Below are 24,174 nucleotides of genomic sequence, written 5' to 3' on the forward strand. Positions count from 1 at the left end.
AACAACTATACATTTTAATTTTACTTTGACTTGTGATGGGTGTCTAGAGCTGAAATGCATAATTGAAACATCTGCGTTAGCTAGGCTTGGCTAAATTTCCCTGTCCAAATCTGAGTCTCCACTTGCCATATCGTGGTGAGGCACCAGGCAGAGGTGGCCCATAGTATAGGCCACATAGGCAGTCCCCTAGGGTGCCAAATGACGGAGGGGGCACCAAATAAGTGGGATATGTTTTTTTTTTCTTGCAGACAGGTGTGCTTGTATACAGCTTTTGGAGATATGCACTTGCTCTACCTTCTTAATATTTTTCCTCTTTTTCCCCATTGACCTACAGGGTTTTCATCTGGTTTCATTTTCAAAGCCTTACTGGTCAGTCAGTTTTCACCTGACAACCATCAAACTTCATTTTCTACCTCAGGCAATGTCACCAAACACTCACTGAATGGCAGCCTTGACCCCCCACTTGCCTTTTAGTCTGGAGGACTGTGGGGACTTTGTCTGGGCCGGAGGTACCATTGTTGCACTTCTAGTGTGAATGCATATATTCACTATTATTACACTTTTTGGGGTCTCCAATCTAAAATCTCACCCAGGGCACAATTATAATCAGGGCCTGGCACTAGTGATTGAAAGCTTGTTGCATTACCTTTTTGTGAAGTTGAATTTTGCAATGAACAATGAATACAATCATGGACCCAGGTGGTGGCCAGCAACATCCTATCCATCCATCCATCATTTACCCATTACAGTATCACTAGTCTTGCTGGTCAAATGTGGGGTGAAGACATTTCAATATCAACTGATGTTATGTCTATTAAACATGATGTTTCGGGAAAATGAGCACAGGATTTTGTGTGCGACACAACATCCTAGTTGATACTGATGAGTAATAAAAGTACCAAAAATTAAAAAAAACATGGACTTTGCAATGAGACAAATGTATCAAAGAAGTTACTGCACCGATATTTTGAAATGTTTTTCTATAGCAGTGGTTCTCAAACTTTTTCCACGACAAGGACCCCCAAACTGACACAAATTAGACAACAGATCCCCATCTGATTTTTGCTTTTAGATGTTTTATTACAAGAAGTGTGTGAAACTAAAATAGTCATACATTGTCATTTTGTTACTTATGGATGGAATTGTAGTACCGAGGACCCCTTTGAACTCCCTCAAGGACCCCACTTTGAGAACCACTGTTCTACAGATTACTATTCTTATGCATTTACTTTGAAAGTGAATCTCCCTCGTGTTCCGGTGTCAGTCCTGCAGGCTTCACACAGTTTGTCTGTTTGATGATGCTGAAAGGGACGGGAGTGCCCCATTCACTCTGCCTTTACATTTACGTACAACAGCGGATCTCCCAGGAAGGACAAATTACCTGGACACGGAAACATATGTGTGAAAAAACTAGATGCATCTGTTCATTGCACTTATCGGGGAAAACTATGACTGTTTTAAACGACTGACGATTTGGGATACTGTTACTCGTTTTACTTTTGCGCGCATCTAAACCGGCCAGTCATTCATTCATTCATTCATTTATTTATTTATAAGCTGCTGCACCCATAGTCTGTTTTTATATAAACCCGCCCCCCCACCTGCTGTCTGGTGGAGCCCTGCGGTGAGGATGGATACCCGGCTATCTTTCCCCAGGTACCCGCTGCTGGTGCTGCTCTGCGCGGTCGCTGCCCTGTCGGGGACCCGGAGCCCCGTGGCTGCTGCGGGGAGGAGCTGCTCCGAGACCCGGCAGGTGTACTCGGAGAAGGGGTACAGCACAGGCACCGCTCCGCTGACTCAAATCTCCGGTAAGACTCTGCATTTAGCCAGCGGAAGGGATAAATCACACAACCAGACTGTTTATGGAACTCATGTAGCAAAAGTCCCACTGTTATCTATTTAAAAATATAGGCTGCATTTTAATAAAATATGATATACTGTACAGCTAGATGTCGCAGCAGAAATGTACAGTAGGTGCGTCAGCATGCTCTAGTTTGTCTCAACAGGGATAAAAATACCATCATGCACATTAAGGTCACTACAAACTCACTGCTCAGCACCATAGATTCATCTCAAAGCGTTATGGGAACATTATAGCAACATTATGTGCTTTAAATACCACAGACGCACTACAAATCAGAAAGTGATATTCAAAAGTACAAGGTGGCTCAAAACTCACTAATAAGCACCAGAGGCACAATGTAGGAATATCCTGGTGAGTTTTTCCCTCAAGAGAAACAATGCAGGGTGGTTTAAAACAAATTACACCCGCCCCCTCCTCCCCTCTGTGCTGTTTAAATAGGATGATTAAGGGGATGAGCAAATTGCCAACACCGGTGCAACAAAGAACCTCGCCCCTAATTAGTCTTTGCCTAGTGGCCCACTGCTAAATCCGTGCATATACCCATAGGCTCTGTTCACTGGTGATAATCTTATCTGCTTGAATGAAAAGATATCATATGGATTACAAACAGTTGGGTTTTGGTTAATTTGAAGTTTTGGTGAATGGTGGTGGTGGGGGTTGGATGGTGGAGAAGAGGAGAGGGGGAGTAAATTTTTAATGGAAATTTGTGAAAAGTGAGGGAGTAAACGATGGAGCACTTGAGTGTCTGAAGATGTAGCCTACTTCTTCAGAGGAGGTTCAGCTTTGCATGTAAAGCAGTGAGAGAATGATGGTGTGTGTGTGTGTGTGTGTGTGTGTCTGTGTGTGTGTGTGTGTGTGTGTTACCCTCAGACCGACCTTAACATACATGTAAAATGCATGTATACAAATAAATGCAGACTTTGCAGAGCTCCGCTGTGTTGGGATTTATTTTGTGGCTCAGTGTGTGAGTCACTCAGACAACTGCAATATTGATTGATTTAGTGTGTGTGTGTGTGTGTGTGTGTGTGTGTGTGTGTGTGTGTGTGTGTGTGTGTGTTGGGCTATCACTGCCTGAGTCTTGGCTCACTGTCCCGTGGGCCAGGGGAGCAGATGGCCGGGAGAGCGAAGGATGAAGAGAGGCAGTTTAGAAATGGAAATAGAGGGATGAGAGAAGGCTAATAGTGAGATGCACAGAGAGAACAAAAGAGGCAGAGAGGAACATCAGCGAGGGTGGAGTTGGAAGTGAGACTTTCAACTGTATTAACAGCAATAATATTTGTGCGCGAGGTGTAAAATTTACTTAAAAGAAAGAGCTCAAAAGCTTATGCACATTAAAAGTCACCCCCCCTCGCCCCCCGCTGTCGTTTGCATATCATTACCTCTGACATATCAAAGACCCAACCTGAGCTGACAAAGACAGACAGAGTGAAGCTGAATAATTCATGCAGGGAAATTACAATTTTCTATCACAGCCTTATCTTTGATAAGATTTCCCCACAGTAACAGAACAGACTGATGAGTGGAGGAATTGACTGTCTCACTAGAAACGCCTGTTTTAACCTGATAATAGACCCACCTGCGTTATTATAATAACAACTGGTCTTTGTTGAGGTTGAATCAAAACATCACCACATGATTATGATGATATTACAAGCTGCTGTATTATGATGAAGCTTAATCCACATATGTTTCTAAACATGTGTGATCAGTCCTAACCTTTCATTCTCTGCTGGCCTGCTTTTACCTTGATCCAGGTGAGCACCTGCGGCTCTGTCCTCAGGACTACACCTGCTGCTCCAGTCAGATGGAGGAAACGCTGGCTCTCCAGAGCGGGAGGGACTTCCTCAAAGCCGTCGAAGACAACAGCCAGTTCCTTTTGACCACCTTTACCCAGAGACACCGCAGGTTTGATGGTGAGAGTCAGAACTCGCACAGTTAATAACCGTTTGAAACATTATGTTGTTTGAAATTGATTTTTAAAAGATTTGTTCTCTTCAGCGGGTACAAAAGTGTACTCGACTTCTTCTCGTTTCACCCTCATCTACCAGGTCAGTGGTGATGAGTGACAGCTCATTAAAAACTTATTAAGGATCTCCAACTGCACAGTTCCTCTGAGATGGTCAGATGTCTGAGCCACAAAATTGACTTTAGAGGCTAAAAGCACAGCGATGCATGCATATTGCAGAGATTCTAGCAGCGTTCTTATTTATGTTTTATCAACACATGAGAAATCCTGAAATTAAAGGGTACTCTGGTGATTTAGTATTGCACTTTTATAAAGACATATTATATAAAGAATGATAAAAATCGAAGCACCAGACTCCGAAAACACCGGATATTGCACTGCAGACTTTCTGTTAATGGCTTGTAACCTCCGGGCCAAGCTTAGATAACCCTGATGACATCACTATGACATCATCATGGTTATGAAAAACTCCCTGCAGAGCCACAGAAGACATAATAAAACTGTTATTTTATTTTATTTCAGGCTTAATAGGACTGATTGTGGCCAATAAACTGACCTTCATTTGTAAATTCAGTGCAGTTCCCCTTTAAACAAATGCTCAGTGTAGAAAACCTACCTAGACAGGTTAAGTGACTGTCTGTATTTGAGAGAATTTAGCCCACGTTGTCTGAAATACTGTATGTATGGCTGCAGGTTTGTAGCAGTCGCAGCACAGAGCTGCATTTACACTTTCTCCTCCTACCTGCTGTGGACTGGTATCACCTTTTATATAATGTACATGATGAATCATTTAAAGACACTAAAGCAGTGGGAGACTGCATATGAGTGTTAAATATTATTTTAAATGGAGTACATGTTGTTACACTCATTTACCATAGTGTAGGATCTGATGTAACTGTCCCTGTGAGCTGTTAATCTGAGAGGGGGAGGAAGAGGAGGAGGAGGAGGAGGTGAATGGGTGCCTACATGGAGACTTCCTAAGATATCAGGAGAATAGAGGTGGCTGACAGATTCCTATCTAATCTTTGTCCGTCTGTTTTTCTGCAGAGTTCTTCCGAGAGCTTATAGACTTGTCCGAGAAGTCTATGAACCAGATGTTTACCAAGACCTACGGGCGGCTCTTCACTCAGAATGCACACGTTTTCCAGGAGCTGTTTGTGGAGCTTCGTAGATATTATTCTGGTCAGTTCAGTGAGTTTATCCTCCTCAGCTGCTGTTGATAGAAGAGGAGATTTGGAACATAAACTGTATATTCAGATCGTCAATTGGGCTTAGCAAGGCGATGAAAATGGGTAGATGTTGCCACATATAGTACGACAATAAAATAAGTAATGGTCACTTTAGACAGTCAGAGGAACACATTTGAAACCAAATTTCCTTTGCAAAAAACAGTTTGGCAGTTGTTTGGCTAATAATAGAGCTGTGACAAATCCTTGTTTTACTGGTAGTTTAGTTTAGTTGTATCCATCTACATCCTTCTGGTTGCTGGTAAATCCACAGTGGCTCTGGACAGCAGTAAAGCGGCAGTATTGTCTTTTGAGGAGTATTGAAATGCCAAGAAGAATTTAACGGAAAAAAAGAGACAGAGAGAATTGGAATCCCATGGATGCCAGACTGTTTCTATTTCTGTTCCGAGTTGCTCTGTTTTGGCATCACAGCCGCTAGCTGGCAAGTCTGTCTGCAGGCTGTTGCTGCTTAGTCAACCTGTCTTTGTCTGCCAAACAGCATGTACGGCTAATTTCAGGCTGCATAGTAGACTACAGATTGGAGAGTCGCATATTCAGAATCTGTCTGCCAGTTGACTAATGAACAGACACTGACAAGCACCAATGCAGAATTAGAGGAATAAACTAGGAAATAGAGCAATGTGCACAACGTATTATGATACTTTTGTTTTTAATAGACTATATAGATTTCAAGATTTAGTTTATTTTCATTTTCTTGTGCACTTGCATACACAAAAAACGGAAATGCTGTTCCTCCTAGCCCACAGCAGCGCAACAACAACAGAAAGGATAAAGATATATATCTAAAAATTCCCTTAAAATATGATAAAAACATGTAAATCCCAAAGAGAAAAAAACAAAGCACAAAACAGTCAGCAGCACAGGGCATTAAAGTAGATTTGAAGAAAAAACATTGTTTTGTGTTGGTTGCTTTTGGCCTTTATGTCGTCTGTTTGTGTCAATCTGGTGTGTGTCTGTGCAAAACTATCAATCTTCCTCTATTAAACTTCTTCGTAAACTTTTTTTATTTCATTTGATTTTAATATCCTGCACCAACTTGCACCTAAGAGCTACTGTGTGGAAGTGTAGTTGACCCAAAAATGAAAATTCACCTGTTATCTGTACCTTCTCATGTAGGACTAGTTTGTAGGAGCACTAAATGTGATGAGTCCCCGTAGTTACAAACATCTCAGCCTTTTCTTTAACTATTGAAGTTAACAGAATGATCTTTACACAGCATCAACATGGCATTTAATGGAATATCTAAAGCAGTATCCATCAAATTTCTCCAAACAGCTTGTGCTGTGTTTTGTGTAGCCAAACAATTACACTGTATGACAAAAGTCAGATAAATTTGTCACATTATTTTGTGTATTTTCTTTCTTGACACACCTTGAATGGGCCTGACCCCATAAGCATCAGTGTATCTTTTTTAAGATGCAGTATTCCTTCAAGCTCCGGGGTTCAATACAGACACACACTGTTATTTTTGTCAGGAAACAGATGTTATTTGACAGTTGCCCTTTTGTCCACAGGGGGAAGTGTGAGTCTCACAGAGGTTTTCTCAGACTTCTGGTCCAGACTGGTGGAACGGGTCTTCTCTCTGGTCAACCCTCAGTACCAGTTCAGTGAGGACTACCTGGAGTGTGTCAGCAAACACGCTGAACAGCTGCAGCCGTTTGGAGACGTGCCCCGCAAACTGCGCGTACAAGTGCGTGACTTGTGATAACATATGTTAACACCAACAAAACAAATAGCTTTGACACACTATAACAACACATCTAGTTACAGAGGATGATTATGATCAATGACTAATCTTGTTGTGATCTCTTGCCTTTTCAATTCAGGTGTCCAGGGCTTTTATCGCTGCCAGAGCGCTATCTCAGGGCTTGGCTACTGGCCGGGATATTGTCAACAAAGCAACAAAGGTGAGTGGTTCCTTGTTCTGCTGTTTAAACTGCATTAAGTAATCATAGTCTTTCATAAGCTTAAATTTAAAAGTGAGGCCTTAAAAGGGAAGAGTTTTCCTTTATAATGCAGAGGGCTTTACAACTAGGGGACATAAAAGTTAGTTGAGAGCCTGAACATTTACCTTATTTGGCCAGTTGAAATTATGAAGTTGTTAAAGAAAAGACTAATCAAAACTTGAAAACAGAAACTCTTATCACCAGCAGTTGCTGATTGCTTTGTCCTGAAAAGGTTAGACTCATTAATGTGAGCCAGGTAAACTCAACGGATCACACGATGGGTTACTAAAATGAGAATACTTGTTTTGTGCGCAAGGTCAAAATTCTTCAGCAACTCTGGCAGCGTTGTGACGTTTTATTCGTTCATTCTGGCCCAAATCTTCCATCCATTGCTTTGTTTTTCAGCTGACTGCAGATTCAGAGTGTGTGCGCGGCCTGATGCGTCAGTGGTACTGCCCACTGTGTCGAGGCATGCCCTCCCTGCGGCCCTGCCACTCCCTGTGCCTTAATGTCATGAAGGGATGCTTAGCCAATCAGGCTGACCTGGACACCGAATGGAACAATTTCATTGGTGGGTGATGGGAGGAGGCGGGCTTTTGGGAGGATGAATAATACATACTGATAAGTTATTGATGTTGAAGTAGGTTTTGGGTCAAGTGGAAGATTTATTTATATTTTAGTTGTTCATATTATGTAGTTCCAGAGGACCACAATACTTTATATGGATTTCTTAGATCCTCGACAAAAATTGGTCAGCTCAAATGACATTTAACTACTTTCTGAATTATTATCATTATTAAATTGAACATACCTAAAAGTAGAATCCTTTTATTTCTCTCTGTCACTCATTTACTTTCACTTCCTTTTCCCTCTAATTAATTCCTCCTCCATTAATCATTCATGCTTATCTGCTCCTCTACAATTGATCTGTCTTCCGATGTTTCCTTTCCCCTTTCATCAAACCCATACGTACCCTCCATTTTTTTTCTTTTCATGTGCAGCGCTTCCTCTTACCTTTCATCACTCCACCCATGTCTACTGCACCCGAACCTGTTTCACCCTCACTTTTCAGCCACTGTTCTTCTCTCTTTATCCCGCCTCTCTTCATAAGATGTGAGCTTACCTCCTAATTTTACAGTCCTGTAACCTTAATTAACCTGACAAGAAGAGCTAGGTTGAATGTAGTCATAGCAAACTTCATCACCCTGCCATCTCTATTTCTGTCTCTCTCTGTGTCCTCTATCAGATGCACTGTACCAGGTTTCAGAGAAGTTGGAAGGACCGTTCAACATGGAGCTCGCCGCTGACTCCATCTCGGTGAAAGTGTCGGAAGCCATCATGCACATGCAGGAAAACAGTGTCAGCATCTCCACTAAGGCAAGGAAGCAGATGAACACACTTTACTACATACATAAAGCTCTCACTTCTTTAAGAGTTTCTTATTCTAGTGTTTGGTTAATGTATTTCTTTAATGCTTTTCTAGAATTTAACATTTTGGTTTCCATTAAAAACAGCACACTGTCTTGTATTTATTGATCCTTTGAGAATCATCTATCATTTAAAAAAAAAAAACTCTTACAAGTCAAAGCTATAATCTAGTTTATTGTTTTTATTTAATTTAAATTTTAATCTTCTTAATAAGACAACATGCAGTAAATTGACAGGATTTATACATGGCGAGCATGACTGCCTCACAGTATGATTAAAACATGGCAGGCATCCCAGGAGTTAATCCACCAGAGAGACACCCACATCTTGTTAGAAACAGCTTCTGGTTTGTGGTTCAGTAGCAGTGCTTTAAGGAACAAGGAGTTTTTCCTTTACTGCTTAGGTTTTTGTGTTTGCTGCATTTCACTACTACAGTGTGATTGTGGAGGTTATTATTTCACATTCATTTCCAAGTTGTAAGTAGATGAAACATTTTCTTCGCTGGGTTAAATTTGGAAACCTCACTTATTGCTCTTCTTTAATTTGACTCACTAACACTAAAGCTGGCTTAAAGCAGCTATTGATGATGAATCTTGTTGTGTCTTCACTATAAACTGTCTCCTGAAGACAGATATTATCTGTGCAAGAAGTTAATTTAAGATTTCCTTATTATGTTGGGTTATAAAAATGCTCCTGTGACACAGGTTTGTACCCTGGTGTTAATTTGGTTTTGTTTTCCTCAGGTGTTCCAGGGCTGTGGAAACCCCAGGCCAGCTCCAGGACGGTCCAAACGCTCGCCCAAAGAGTCAGGAGGCAACAGGAGGCCTTTTCGCACCTACAGCCCTGAGGAGAAACCCACCACTGCTGCAGGCACTAACCTGGACCGACTGGTGAGGAGGATGCATATCCTGTGTAAACTGCATTGTGAATCTAAAACAGTTTAAACCTGCATAAATTGATTTTCTTGGCCAATTTGGGCAGCACAACAAGCTGATTTGAAGTTGTGTTTTTGCCAACATCTCTGGCAACTGTACAGTACCGATCCAAAGTTTGGACACACGATCCCATTCTCTTGAATGAGAAAATGTGTCCATTTTTAAATTTTTTTTTTTTTTGCTGAAAAAAGCTTCCTGCTGCATTTGGGAACGACACAGATGAGAGCGGTGGGAATAAATGAAAACAGTTAACTTGCTGGAAAACCAAAACAATGAGCTGAAAGATGGTAAAATGCTCCATAAAGCTGAAGGGAACTGCAGAGTTGGTGATAATTTTCTGTGAGTTCATCACTTTCACATTACACATATTTATTTGACTCTTTGCTCATTTAAAATTTATGATGAGTGCAGCTTTAATATGCCCCATGGGGAACTGCAATTAAGCATACTAAAATGTTTACATTACACTCGCAAAAGAGAAAAAGGCAAAGGTTGGACAAACAGGGAAGTAAGCAAGCAGCAGTAGAGTACAAACTTGGTACAAGCAACTAAAAATACAGAGTGCAGCGGTCAGAGCCCAGACAGTATTCCTCTGACCCAAGAGTGGACACAGCAGATAGAACTGCTGGAGGATAACTAAAACCAAGAGCAGAGAGGGAACTAAACATTCATATCTATTTATAAATCTGAAAAGAAATCTGATTGAAGAACTGACACTGAAGCAGTGTCATGTCAGTTTTTGACTTTCCTCAATGTCAGCTCTGCAGCTTCCATATGCTTCCTCCAGCCAGCCATAGCAAACAAGGATACTTTAAAACCAGCCCTGAGTCATAACCAATTCCTTTCCGCCTCCATACAGGTTACTGAGCTAAAGGAGCGACTGCGGCCCATGCGGAGCTTCTGGGTGTCCCTCCCACACACCATCTGCAATGATGAGAAGATGGCTGCCGACGTCACTAATGAGGACCGCTGCTGGAATGGGCAGACCCGGGGGAGGTGAGCAAGATCAGAGCGGAGGGGTGGAGGGAGGGGTTCGGTATAGGCGGAGGAGCGAGCGAGTGAGTGATGGTGCAGAGGTGGAAGGATGCAACAGATGGAACAGAGTTTATTTAATTTTGCCACCACCAGTCACCCACATGCTGTCTGCGTGGGTCTGCTTGCTTTTATGCAAACAGATACAGCCCAACACCACGTATCTGGGCTGGTTTAGAGGCAGTGTGTGGTCTGTAGCTGTGTGTGTGTGTGTGTTGTTAGAGAAATACAGAGAGGGAAAAAAAGTCTATACAATGGATGATTTAGTTTTCATGATGCTTGCTGTTCCAGCTGCATTAGGCAAAAGTTTTATGTAAAAATACCAGGGCTGAAACCAACAATTGTTTTATTGTCAATTAATCTGTTGATTATTTTCTTGTTTGGTCTATAAAATGTCAAAAAATGGTGAAAAATGTTGATCACTGTCTCACAAAGCCCAAGATGCAACATAAGATATCTTGTTGTCACAACCCAAAGATATTCAGTTGACTGTCATAGAGGTCTAAAAAACTAGAAAATACTCACATTTGAGAAGTTAGAATGATAGAATTTGTCAATAAAAATCGATTCAAATTTTTTAGATAAATTGATTATCAAAAGATTAATTTTCTGTTGACTGACTTATCGATTAATTGACCAATCATTGCAGCACTGAAAACATGTAGCAGCAACAACACCCACTGTAGCAGCGTTAATCACAAAGTGTGGAGGCAAGGCTACTATACTTTTTTTGGCTAAAATAATATCATATATGTTACTAAACATGTTGAAATGTCCTTTGGTCATTTCAGTATGTAGCTTTAGGAAGATATGAAGGAGCTTATTCTGTAAATATGGTACAGCAGGGGATTGCCCAAATCTCTAGGATTCATCTTCTGGGGACCACGGATGTAATGGCAATCATGCTGTTAGTGTGTCAGAAAAATAACTTGCAGTTCAAGAAATCAAGATTCAGTGTGGAGATGCCAAACTTTGCTTTGAAAAGATCTGTTTTTGTTTTCATCCTTGTCTGTTTTTAATACATGGATTCCTCTGCGTGTACACACCCAGGTATCTCCCGGATGTGGCAGGCGACGGGCTGGTCAGCCAGATCAACAACCCCGAGGTGGAGGTGGACATTGCCAGGCCAGATGTGAGGACCCGACAGCTGATCATGGAGCTGAGGGTGGTGACCAACAAACTGAGACATGCTCAGAGCGGACAGGACATGGACTTCATGGACAGTGAGTGTTCCTGACAGTCAGTCTGTATGTATTTGTGTAGTATATCCTGAAAGGAGTATTAGATATCAATCTTTTTTATAAATCCTGCATGTGGATGTTGACTCAATGCATCAGTCAGAAATCTCTTTTTCCTCATTCCAGGTGAGGAAGGCAGTGGTTCGGGGGGTGGAGATAATGGTGAAAGGTACAATGATGACTGGCCAGGTTACGGGCCGTACTCACCTCCCTACAACAAGCCCCCACGTAACCCTGCTTCCAATCCCGCAAAGCCTCCTCGTGTCAGAGAAAGAAACGGGTCCAAGTGGAATAGAAACAACGGCCACGGGCGGATCAATTCTGCAACCGGTTGCCTTACTTTCTCCCTGGTTCCTTTGTTGTCTTTACCTCTCATGGTCACTGTCGCCCCCATGTGGAGATAGCTGCTTATTGCAGCCTGGAGGTGAAGGGAAATGTTTGTCATATTGGGAGTGTGAAGCACATAATGAAGAAAAAATATCATTCCATTTGGTTACACCAGCAGAAAAAGACAAAACAGGCTAATTTAGCAATAATTAAGAACCTGTTTACATCACAAAATAAATAGGTTAAAATGAATATTTTTTCCTAATGCCCAAGCCACAAAACAGGTATTATGTTTAATGATTACAAACAGTGCTGAATTAATGATTACAACCATCTTTTAGTGCCATTTTGTAAGATGTTTGACCAATTAGAGTCTTGCTGAACAAAGCGCTGTGCTGGGATGTTCAAGTCTTTGGGAAAAGGGAACAAAAAGACTGCAACAGCAAATGAATTAGTATGTTTGGGTGATGGAGCTGATGTTCTCCTGGTTTGGTGGTCTGTGAGATAGAAATTACAGTAGTCGTGCCAGTCATTACTGTGTAGTTTCAGTGAGCAGCTGATTTGATCACCTGAGTTTGCTCCTTTGCTGATCTTTTCATGAAATTCAGTTAATTTAATCGTTCTTGGTTTCAGTCTGGTCGTCGTTCTTTTTGTCTAATAGAGGTAGTAAGATGTAATTTAATCATTTAAAGCTCCGCATTTAGGCTCTGAAATTAAAAACAAGTCAGCAGGATGACTCTTAAAACCAAACAAGGGGCTTACTTGGAATGTACGTAAAAGCTCAAATTCTTTTTGAGTTACTTGTAATGACAAGAAGTTGTTTAATGTAATATATTGATGCCTTTAATTTATTTCTGTTATATTAATATTCATTTGTTTTTATTGCTATGATTTTTAAGGAAAGGGTTGAGTGTTTTTATCTTCTAAAAGAAGAATTTGTCATGAACTTTCTCTGGTTAAAAAAAAAAAGAAAAATGGAAAAATCAAGTTGTATTTATTAGACCAGTATATCAAACAAATCACAACTAAACACTTAATCATTGTAAAATATTGTACCAGAAGACCAGCTGCAGTCATTCTCTGGTATTTTTCGTCTTAACCAGGGGTTGTTAGTTTTGAGTGTGTGTGTGTGTGTGTGTGTGTGTTTGTATGTATGATGGTTTTGTATTGTTTTTTGTATGTTCTGGTTTCATGTTACAACGTTGAGGTCATGTTGAGAAGGTGTTTTTTAATAGTGCGTTTTTTCTACTTATTTTTCCTAAAAGCAACAAAAGATGATAAAAACACTGAGTGAGCTCACGATGTGATGTAAAATTGGATCGAATGTTTACGGAAAGACTGTCAAGAACTGAGAGACAATGGCTCTTAATTTTCATATGCTGAATGTGTTTTGACGAAGAAGAAAAAGAAAAGATGCGAAGAATGTCGTCCGAGGAGAGTGGACTTAGGGGTGATGAAAGTTTTTTGATTTGATCCCAAAAGAGAACAGTATCAAAGATGGAGAATTAAAAAAGAATGTATAGATGCTGCGAACAGACACTTTTCTGTAGAGGGAAGACTTGTAAAACCCCACTTTGTTGTAACAGAAGCACACTTCCCTGTTCAGTACAAAGAAAGAGAAAAGGTTTCACTCTGAAACATATCAAATTGTTTATGTCAAAGGTGAATCAAACCTCCAAAACGTCTCTCCTTAAGAAATAATCAGTGAAAGAAAGGTACAACATTCAACATTGGTATTAACCAGCCATTGATGCCAGCAGTTTTGTTTGGAGCATTTATGTCAAACTTGTCAAAAGATGGAAATCTCATTTTGAAATGAAACCCTTCGAAGTCAGTGTAGGGACCATTTATTAGACACAAACACAGTGTTATGTTGCACAAATGAAACAAAGTATTTCACAATATTTCAAAAGCAACAGTATTGTAATATGTGCTTTTGATGATCATCATTCAGATTAGTCCGTGGTGGCTGCAATATTTCATTACTGAATTTCAGGTGAATCGTTCTTTAGTACAACCTCTCATCCATTCCCACCACTCGCACATTCCATTATGGTGAAAGTATAGCACAACTTTTTTCATGTTGTTGTAACTGTTTTTTGGTAACAAACAAGTGATATTTTCTGCTTCATTAAAAAATGGAAAAAAATAATGTTGAAGTGTTTTTTTTTTTGTTTTTTTTTTTGTTTTACAAAAGTATTAGAATATATTTGAGTAAAAACCTGGTTCTGCATCAAATATGCTCCAACTCCCATCAAAGTCAAGCTTATTCTGCTTTAATAGCAGATAGTTAAAAATAGAAAGATACAGATGTGACAGGAGAGAAGATGCAGAATTTGACCCTTAACATCGACACTGACTTCTCCTTTTAACCCTTAAGATGAGCGGTCTCTGCGTTTGGATCGCCGTCATGTGAGAGCTTCTTGTTATGAGCGAAACAGTTGACGCATCCCCGCTGACAAGGACAGAAAATAAAAGACAATCAACACAACATTCACAGACTACATTTACTGAGGCAGAACATTAAAAGTAAATTCATATTGTATATACACAAATAACTCAATAGACTTGACAGAAAACAGCATTCAGAGTCCATATACTATACATAAAGTATACTGTGACATACTATCAGCGTATTTCAGATTTTATATTGTATGTAATATCTAATTTAGTGCTTTTCTATATCACAGTGAAGTTGGACTTAACTTCAACCAAAAGTGACAAATTATGTTGTTACTTATAACTTCAAAGAAACACACTGACAAATATAAAGCAGCAAGCTCATGAAACTTAAGTATTTTTGAAAATAGTATTTTTGCTTTTATTCTATCACTTGTAATACTATGATTGCCTTCTGTACAGTTGTAGCATGGATGCAAAAACCAGGAAACCATAATTGAACAGTCCGCTCATTTAAATAAACATCAAGAATTGTCTTAGACACCAAAGACAGCTGCACTGAATCAATTAAAATAACATTTGCATGCATAGAATAGCACTTTTATCTTAGCAGTCAGTCTTCCGCACATGGTATTATGGATTGATTTGATTTTTCACCTTCCACAACAAGAAGCCAAGCATTGCCAGTAACAGGAGTCCTACGATGACTGTCAGGAAGATTATCCACCAGGCAACTTTTTGAAAGTATTCAGCTTTTCTCTCGAGGAACACGGTCAGTTTTACCTGTGGACAGTGGTGTCATATGAGTGTGTTGTATACAACAACAGGAGAGTAATGTAAAAACTCAACAAAATCAGTGTGGAGCCTCATGTGAAGCAGAATTTATCCAAAAGTCAAAGATCTCTGTGTGCGCTGTTACGTTCAGGTATATTATCATTACTTATAGAAACAGGCAGCTTTACTGGTCTCCCAGAGGAGAAAAGACTGATGACAAAGTCCATTTTATATTTTATTGCTCATTATATGATAGTGTAGCATTATAAGTGCTAAACTATTTAGTGAAATGTCCATAATTTCTGTAAATGATCATAAGAAACTTGAGCTGTGTTTCAGGAAGGGAACCTTTTAGAGCAAGACAAAGTTATTTGTTTGCAATGTAATGCAAGTAAGTTTTATTCTGATTTTCTGTTTTTGTTCTTGTCACCACAGCAACTGCAAGTAAGTAAGTAACTATATTTATATATATATATATAGATGAATTGAAGTATCTTGAGAAGAACAATCCATGTTAGTTACATAAGGATGATGCTACTGAATATTACTGTAAACATAAACCATTGTCTAAACCAGTGGTTCTCAAACTTTTTCATGTCAAGGACCCCTAAACTGACACAAATTAGACCACTGTCCTCATCTGATAAGATTTTTATTTAAGATTTATCATTGCAGAAAGTGTATGCAACCCATGACCAAAATAGTCATATGTTCTGTCATTGTGTTACTTATGGATGCAATTATAGTGAAAATAAATTATTCCCCTTTTGCTGCAGACCCCCTGGAACCCATTCAAGGACCCCCAAGGGTCCCTAGACCCGAATATGAGAACCACTGGTCTAAACCCCAAGGGTAGATAACTTGAATAAAATAGCAAATGTTTGCATAAATAATTCAACAAAACCTTTGTCCTGGGCTTATCTGCTTTAAGACCAATATTCTCTGGAGAGCTTGTTAGATCGAGAAAAGCATCCACAACAATATCCAGGTAGTTCAAAGAGCTGTAATCCTAAATTGGAGAGGCAAAATAAATTAATGAGTTAAAGTTACACTTACTGCAATAGTTTTGATGGACAAGCTCGCGACAGAGTAAGCCAAAAGCTTAAAGTCAGTCTGAATATTTCTTAAATCTTAAAGCAGCAGCGTTGATGCATTTCAAACATATGTGAAGAAAGTATTTTACATAAATGAAGCACCTCTATAAAAGTAGAATTCAAGAGGCGAGAATGCAGAGTAATCAGTGCAGTACTGTCGAGGCCCACCAGAGGACAGCGTATCTCCACACACTTCAGTCCATCTGAGCAGGTCTGAGGAAGAGAAAACAATAAGCCAGTGACGCCCAGTAACAGATTCACTGATAAGCAGTCGTCAAACCTCCCTTGACAAACATTCTCCTCCATAAATGCCGTCTTACAAAAGTGCAACAAAGCCGATTGAAGTTCAGAAAAAGAAAAGCAAGTTAAATTTATAGAGTAGTTCTTTACAGTCTTTTTATTTGAGCTTTATAATCACAACTTAATTAATAATTTCTTACTATGGTTTTGTATTTCCTTCTTGTTGGAAGAAAGATGAATCCATCTGTAGAGAGGGCTTCATATTCAGCTTCACGTCTTTTCCTTGAAGGGTCATGCAACCCCTTGATATCAAACATTATCAGGTTACATGTGCAACATACAGGCATTGCTTAACCGTCAAGCAATAAAACAAAAGCTATGGGTGTTTATTACCTTTACATGTTTTAGTGGATTGACCTCATTTACAGGTGTGCAGGGGAGAGAATATACATCTTTACTGCTGATCTGAGTCAAGTACAGCAGCCGTTTTCCTACAGAATTCTCCTTTGGCCAGTAAATGTTAAGTGATGCGTTGGCAAAAGATTTCAGTGGTCTGCCCAAATTTATTATCTGTTAATAGACAGAGATTGCACATGTTTATTGGACCTGTTTGTGTGACAAAAAAATATGATTAAGAAATTAAATGCATAGCGAAAATAGCATCTCACCCTAAATTCATATTTAACTTGGGTCCCAATTTCATCCGTTGTTTCTATGGCACTTTTAGCCCTCAAGTTTTTACCAATTGCCACTTGGGAAGGTTTGGCTAGACTGACAAACAAGGACAGAATCTGATGTTATATTATTTGACATTTTCAATAATCAATCAAAAGCATTTTATGCAATGTTTAAGGTCAAATTGATTTGCAGTGAGATTTTAAAAATCACGATATATTTCATTGTAGCGCTGCAACTAAAAATAAATTTCATTTTCGATTAATCTGATAATTATTTTCTTTATCAGTTCATCATTTCATCTATTAAATGTTAGAAATGTTGAAAAATGTTTATCACTTTCAACCTAAAATATCTTGTTTTGTCCCGACCAGCAGTCCACAGCTGAAAGATATTCAGTTTACTATCATAGAAGACTAAAGAAACCAGAAAATATTCACATTTAAGAAGCTGGAACCAGAGAATTTTATCATTCTTTTCTTTAAAAATGACTCATAATGATTAATTGATTATCAAAATAGCTGCCGATTAATTTTCTGTCGATCGACTAACCAATTGATAGACTAACTGTTGCTGCTCTATTTCAATGCAACAGAAAGCTTGCGCTCTGGTGTAGCATGAGAACAAAAAATAACAGAGCATTCTTTATATCTGTGTCAAAAGGACAATAAAAACAGCAAACAATAATTGCATAAAATAACAATTAAAAATATTTCTTACCCATGTATTTGCAGCTCCAGTTCAAAAATCACTTTGGCTAAAGCCTGAACTGGTTGTATATTCTGCACACTTGTTCTGCATCACAAGAATACGAGAACAAGTTGATGATTCATAATTACATACAACACCCTGATCCATGACTGCTTTCCACTCTTATCAGCCTACTTACGTTGTAAGTTGCAGGGTGACGTTGACATCGTTTGTACTCAGTAAGATGCCGGTCGTTGAGAAGATGACATGAAATGTAACCTGAAATTAACAAAATAGCCATGATATTATACATATACATGATAATACACACTGAAACTGAAGAATGACACTCACATTAGCATCTCTTGGGATTGGGTTTCCCAGTTCACAGTCTATATGTGTTCCGTTGTCATTGGTTGAACATGTCACTTGTGTTTTCTATGGATACAAACAGATAGAAACACACATAAATATACAAATGGTACATAATAAATATGCAAAAATAAAAAAAAATCTGAAAAAGTTTTTGATGTACATTGTGATCATCCCAATGATATTTCATAAATATTTTTAGATACTTCTCTTTCATTAAAGTGTTTTTATATACTCACTGATGCTGTACTGGAGACAAAAGCGGAGTACTGAAGAGTATTGGGGGGCGTGATGACTAATTTACTCTGATGTGCATCTTCCCCGTTCCTGTTAGTCACAGTGATCTCCAAGGCTATGTCTTCATCAGAGGGAGTGATGACTGCAACACCATCCTCTCTGAAAACATGACATAACCCCAGACACTGTAAGTCAATGCAGTTTGCAGAGAGTTAGGTTTTGATCACTTGTATTGCTGAGTCTAAAAGGATCCAAGATAGCCATTAAATTTCGTTTGTTTTGATTTCCTTTTTTAAAAAAGAATTTTTATTTACCTGACCAGTGATTTGAAAACATCTTGATCTTGACTTTTGTTCCTGGAACAGAACTTGTACTGTAACTCCAGGTTACTATGGCAAATGTTGTTCCTGCCACAGCCCTTGTTTAAGAAGACAATCTGTGAAAAACAACCAAGCAAAAACCTCCTCTTAACTGTTTAAGTTCTTAAAACTTGGCTTGGCTTGCACTCAAACATAAATATATATTTCTACAGCTTTGATGACAGACATGGACACACACATACTCTCACACACATTTGTACCTCTGAGCTATTGTTTTGCTGCTGGTAGATGTTGAGGACAGGAGTGATCTTGGGCAGATTATCACTCGTCCTTGGCATCTGATCGGAGGTCCACAGAGACACGGTTACAGAAACAGGGATATCATGCAGTGTGTCCTGAACATCTGGCTGCAACAGAAGAGTTTAGTTCTGGTTCAGTGGTCAGTGTGACACTGACTAGTGTTTGAAGTGAAAGTCTAAAATTCTTCATACAGTATCCGTTTTATTTTAATCCTTGAATATAATACAAGTGACTTACTGTATAATATTCAACATTTAGTTTTATTTGGGACATTGCACAATGACACAGTACCAGAAGTTGGAGCTTGGCATAATTGCAGATTTCTCTCCCCTGTCCAGGGAGCTCCAGGTTTCCCCCAGATGAACCCAGAAAGACCACTCTGCGAGGAAACCCTAATTTTCTCCTCTTAGCATCAGCCTCAAAGGTATAATTGAGTTCTGTAGAGGCACATATCAGATTACATTGACTGATACCAGAGAGACGTGAAAGATAAAAATGCTACAAAATATGCAGAATAAAAAACCTTAGATTCAGAGGAAGAAGAAATTTGTTAGGGAGGACATTAATAGAACGTACTCAAGTTGGGATTGAAGGATGTCGGATGTGCTCTGTAGGTAAAGCACGCCTGCACTGTAAAATTACTTTACAAATGTTCGTGGTTAATATAACATTTGATTGAAAACCAATAAGCATTTGTAGTAGCAGTTAGATTATGTTAACATTTGTATTTTTGTGCATCTTACCATCTGCGTTTATTACATTCAGCCTTTGTGATGTCTATTTCATTTGGTGTTAGCTTTAGATTGCTGCTGACACTGACCACTGGCCTCGCTCTGTAACAGACACGACAGTCAAACTGACATAGGAAATGTACAGTCACTCAACACTGAGTCAAGTTAAGTTAGAAGTTCAGAGAATCAGGGTTTCAGCTTGTATACGGTGCTGAATGCAGTGTTATATAACATTATGTTTGAGTAATCACCATCCTATCGACAGATTTCATAAAGAAAGTTTGACTGAAATAGGCAGCTCCTGGACTGAACCATTCATAAATATACATTTCTTTTCTACGTGTTTGTGCTATAAACTGTAAATTCACCTGTAAACAAAGACAGAGTCCGATAGCGACCCAACAGCCAAATCAGGGTACTGATTGTCATCCACGTCCAAGTTGCCGGACAGAGAATATCCAAACAAAGTAATTTTTTTGGATCCTGGTGAGAGTACCTGAAGGTGTCAAAAAAGTTTCAAGCAAGTATATTATTTTCAACACTGTGCTCATATAGTTCACTAATACAGTACAATGTGAAAAGAGCCCAACGAAGACTCCACCTGAGGGAACCTTAACCCTGCCTCACACTGCTTAATATTTTTCTATCAAGAGATTTAAACTGGTTTTCATAACAATCCCCATATTCTCACCTGTGCTACCGGTATGTTGATGCCACCTGATGAGCCGTAGTAGAGGTATACTCGGCCAGAACCATCATAAGGTGCCCCCACAGCAATATCTGTCAGCAAAAATTTAACATAACATTAAATATTACAGCATAGAAACAGGGTAAAAGAGTAAATTAGGGACAACAAAAGGTAGGTTACAAATATAACTCATATTTTCCTAAAGCTGTTTGAAAAAAAAGTCTGCAAAAGTTCAAAAATCATTTGTTTTTCCATTAATATGCTACAGTATATTTAGAATTAATGCGTCATCCATCCCATCCTTTTTTTTTTGAGTGTGTTTACTAGCTAGCAAGAGTGAAAGTTGAGTTGTTGGCACATCCATAAATCCATTTAAAAAAAAGCACGTTACAAAGATATAAAATGCTACAAAATGTAAGGAATAAAAAACCTCAGATTTAGTCTGAAAAATACTGAATCCAGAAGAAGAAGGACATCTGTCAAGCTTTAAAAGCCTTGGCTAGCAAAAGTGAAAGTTGAGTTGTGATCACATCCATAAATTCATTTAAAAAGCAGGTTACAAAATATCAAAAAGTGAAAGCTGAGTCTCATAATTCATTAAAACATCACAACCTCCATATCCATCTTGATTGACATCTCCTATGTTTTCCACTGCAAGGCCAAACATGGAATCTTTATGTCCAGGAAGTCGGATGGGATTAATCGTCTCCCAGTTTTTTCCATCGTCGTTGATATAGATGTAGACTGCTCCTCCAATCTCGCCATCTTTAACAAAGAACTCTGGTGCTCCTACAGCGAGGTCCTCCCACCTAGAGACAGCAAAAAGAACAAAAACAATACAGTAAAACTTACAACAGTCTCATAATATTTGATCAGGGAGATATGTCTGTTTGGTGGAGTTCCACAGTAGTGATATGTTGTGTGTTTTAAAGGAACTGCAGTGTTTACTGTGTGTGTGTACAGTTCACAATCGTAGCAAGATAAATCCATGAATGATAATGCAAATAAAGTACTTATGACTGTACTTTAGACCACATGTCTTAAAACTCTGCAGAGCTGCCCTAAGAAAGGATGTATATTTATTTTACCCCACAATATGAAAGAGGAATAAACAAGATAATTAAAAAATATGTTAATTTTGGAGCTTTACAGTGGGATTAAAAAGTCCTAAAGGAAAACTGCAAACTGTTAGATTATGAGATATCTATTGTGAAAAAGCTTTAGGTTTTAAGGTGATGCAGGAAAAATGTTCACAGAGTCCAAAAATGGAGTGGTTCAGTCTCTGTGAATCATAAATGCACTCTGTAAACTTCATGGAATTGTTCATATTTTGATAGATTTAACATCAGTGTGTGACCAAAAATGTACAATCATTAACATCCGCAGCAAATTTCATGAAAATCTGGTTATTTCTTACTTTAAACCAAAACGCTGTCAAGGGGAAATTCTAGTGCTGAAGGCCGAAAGGTCAACAAGCCAACACAACACTCTGTGAGAATCAGATTACATTTATATAGACGATATCAGTACATTTAACTTTAGGTTTTAAAGGACAGCGAGTTGTAAAATAGTGATAAACTTACCCGTCACCATTGAGATCCACCACTGCCAAATCATAGCCAAAGGAGGAGGCCAGGCATGGGCCAGAGAGGATTAACTCTACAGATAAATTTCTCTTCGCCACAGGGTCCAACTTAATAAATGTCACCTGGCCACTGTAACCTCCTCTGGGTGCTCCTGACACTATCGTCAGCTCACCCTTCCTTATGAGGGCCATTCCTGAGTCAATGGAAAATCCTGGAGGACAGAAAATTTATACCTTATAACAGAATAAAATCAGACTTGTTGGGTACCTCTTAATTCTTAAAAAAGTCTTCTCACAGTTGCAAACCACAACCTTAACAGATGTATGAAGCAAGATGTAACTTGACTACCACAAACCGACTCCGACCAGAGTAGAAACTCACCCAGGTAGCTGTCTCTCTGGATAGGAATGAGTTTTGGGTTAAATGTGCCTGCATTCCCAGTCTCACGCGTGTCTTCACTGTAGATTTCCTTGTTGTCCACGGGCTCCATTTGTACGATTCCTTTAAACAGTATCACATGAGAAAATACAGAATAACAAAACTTAAAAATGCTGCATCATGTGAAAAATGGCATCATTATGAAAGTCATAACATTGGCCAAAACAACAAACAAACACTTGAAATATTGGTGACTAAATAACATGATGGAGAGCGGGTTAAAATATTACTGATCCTGCAGGCCAAAAACACACTTAGCATTTAACATATTACCAACATTTAACTTAGGTTTTATGAAAAGTACAATCCTACAGAAATAAAACCAGAATTATGAGCCCTGATTTTGTCTGTGTTCCTTATAATCTTTTTAAAGACAAAGAAAAATCTAAAATGGATCAAATGAAGCTATTTATATCTAAGTTATATGTTATATCTATGTTATTAATCAGCATATACTGTATATATTTGTCCATTTTTGCTGCTGACAAACAAAACACCTGAGCTGCTGCTGAAAGTTTTATTTTACCTTTACACAGGAAAATAAAATAAATTAAAATATTTCTCATGCTGCAGGCAAAAAGCACACTTTGCATTAAACATATTGCCAACATTTAAGATTTTATGAAAAGCACATTTCTACAAAAATAAAATTTTGAACCATAATTTTGTCTATTTTCCTTAAAATGCTTTAAAAGACAATGAAAATATGTGAATGTTAAAAGACATATACTGTATATATTTGCACATTTTGGCTGATATGTTTTACCTTTCCACAGGTAAGCGCCTGGTGCTCCAAATAACACAGATCTGTTGTCCTTTGCAAAAGTTGCTCCATGACCCTGCTGGCAGTATGCAAACCACTCGTGGGTCTTTTGATGATTATATTGGTGTTCTTCATCACAAACTACCCTCCTCCATGTCCTGCCTTCATGCCCAACCTGAACCTGCAGGTCATTTCCTAACAGGTAGCACTGACCCGTCACCATGTGAGGGCCATCCCTGATTGGGTTTCGGCTCCACTGCCCGTATCGATGAGCACAGGTCTGCAAGGGAAGAGTAATATGATTACAAATGCTGTTAACTGTTTTTTTGTCTTTGAATGTGGAGTGTTTTCCTTACCATTACATTTTTACCAGGACCTTGGCTTGTCACTCTAACTCCCATCCACTGGCCATTTATGCCTTTACTCTCAAAGAACTCTGGAAAAATTAGCAAGTTGAGCTTCAGTGTACATTAAAACACACAGAAGATGACTCATTTCATCAGGTAGAAGAGGCAAACAAACCTTCATTGTTGAACTCAATGGGCTGACAGCGCTCAGATGTTGTTGCAAGATCACATTGATAGACAACACCTGTAACATTCACTTGGTTCTGATGTTTTGATCGAGGAGCTCCTACCAGCAATCTAAGGAAAAAAGACATGCAATGCAGCAAGATTTGACTTAATTTAGTGAAACTTAATCAAATATCTTAATTTCACTCACAGGTTCCTTCTGGCAGGGTTCAGCTGCTGGTGGAAGGCAATAGAAAATCCAAACAGGCTGCCTGGATCTCCATTTTTCTGCATTACGTTCCTGGTGTCCAGGTTGAAAGCTGTAACATTTAAGGTCTGGAGGTGCCAGACACTCCACAGATACACCAAGT

General features: G+C 39.0%; 2 protein-coding genes and 1 long non-coding RNA gene across 3 annotated transcripts in view; 1 reads left to right on the forward strand and 2 right to left on the reverse strand.

The window, feature by feature from the left end:
• Positions 1-1,089: 1,089 nt before the first annotated feature.
• Positions 1,090-2,275, reverse strand: LOC122989888. Its single transcript, XR_006405200.1, has 3 exons — positions 2,180-2,275; positions 1,602-1,816; positions 1,090-1,381 (listed from the first exon to the last, which is right to left on the reverse strand). It is a non-coding gene; the product is annotated as an uncharacterized LOC122989888 (long non-coding RNA).
• Positions 1,631-12,157, forward strand: gpc2 (glypican 2). The gene is made up of 11 exons (XM_044362909.1): positions 1,631-1,808; positions 3,619-3,777; positions 4,878-5,012; positions 6,592-6,767; positions 6,904-6,984; positions 7,429-7,594; positions 8,270-8,400; positions 9,195-9,341; positions 10,246-10,382; positions 11,469-11,641; positions 11,783-12,157. The coding sequence occupies exons 1-11, from the start codon at positions 1,631-1,633 to the stop codon at positions 12,058-12,060; spliced, it is 1,761 nt and encodes a 586-aa protein (XP_044218844.1). The 3' UTR covers positions 12,061-12,157.
• A 2,053-nt stretch (positions 12,158-14,210) lies between these two features.
• LOC122989886 (integrin alpha-6-like) overlaps positions 14,211-24,174 on the reverse strand; it is a 9,983-nt gene continuing 19 nt past the window's right edge. The window contains exons 1-25 of the mRNA XM_044362908.1: positions 24,015-24,174; positions 23,814-23,935; positions 23,648-23,727; positions 23,295-23,571; positions 22,472-22,591; positions 22,088-22,301; positions 21,117-21,313; positions 20,508-20,596; positions 20,185-20,312; positions 19,829-19,918; positions 19,662-19,726; positions 19,377-19,522; positions 19,046-19,192; positions 18,780-18,901; positions 18,468-18,624; positions 18,211-18,294; positions 18,056-18,135; positions 17,887-17,961; positions 17,160-17,262; positions 16,885-17,061; positions 16,692-16,793; positions 16,354-16,464; positions 16,062-16,166; positions 15,041-15,166; positions 14,211-14,438 (exon numbers count right to left, since the gene is read on the reverse strand). The exon at positions 24,015-24,174 is cut by the window's right edge and continues 19 nt beyond it. Of these exons, the coding sequence (XP_044218843.1) occupies positions 14,352-14,438; positions 15,041-15,166; positions 16,062-16,166; positions 16,354-16,464; positions 16,692-16,793; positions 16,885-17,061; positions 17,160-17,262; positions 17,887-17,961; positions 18,056-18,135; positions 18,211-18,294; positions 18,468-18,624; positions 18,780-18,901; positions 19,046-19,192; positions 19,377-19,522; positions 19,662-19,726; positions 19,829-19,918; positions 20,185-20,312; positions 20,508-20,596; positions 21,117-21,313; positions 22,088-22,301; positions 22,472-22,591; positions 23,295-23,571; positions 23,648-23,727; positions 23,814-23,935; positions 24,015-24,174 (3,164 nt within the window). The 3' untranslated portion in view covers positions 14,211-14,351. The remainder of the gene's footprint in view (positions 14,439-15,040; positions 15,167-16,061; positions 16,167-16,353; positions 16,465-16,691; positions 16,794-16,884; positions 17,062-17,159; positions 17,263-17,886; positions 17,962-18,055; positions 18,136-18,210; positions 18,295-18,467; positions 18,625-18,779; positions 18,902-19,045; positions 19,193-19,376; positions 19,523-19,661; positions 19,727-19,828; positions 19,919-20,184; positions 20,313-20,507; positions 20,597-21,116; positions 21,314-22,087; positions 22,302-22,471; positions 22,592-23,294; positions 23,572-23,647; positions 23,728-23,813; positions 23,936-24,014) is intronic.

Source organism: Thunnus albacares, chromosome 10 (genome assembly GCF_914725855.1).
Source record: "Thunnus albacares chromosome 10, fThuAlb1.1, whole genome shotgun sequence".
Lineage (NCBI taxonomy): Eukaryota > Metazoa > Chordata > Actinopteri > Scombriformes > Scombridae > Thunnus > Thunnus albacares.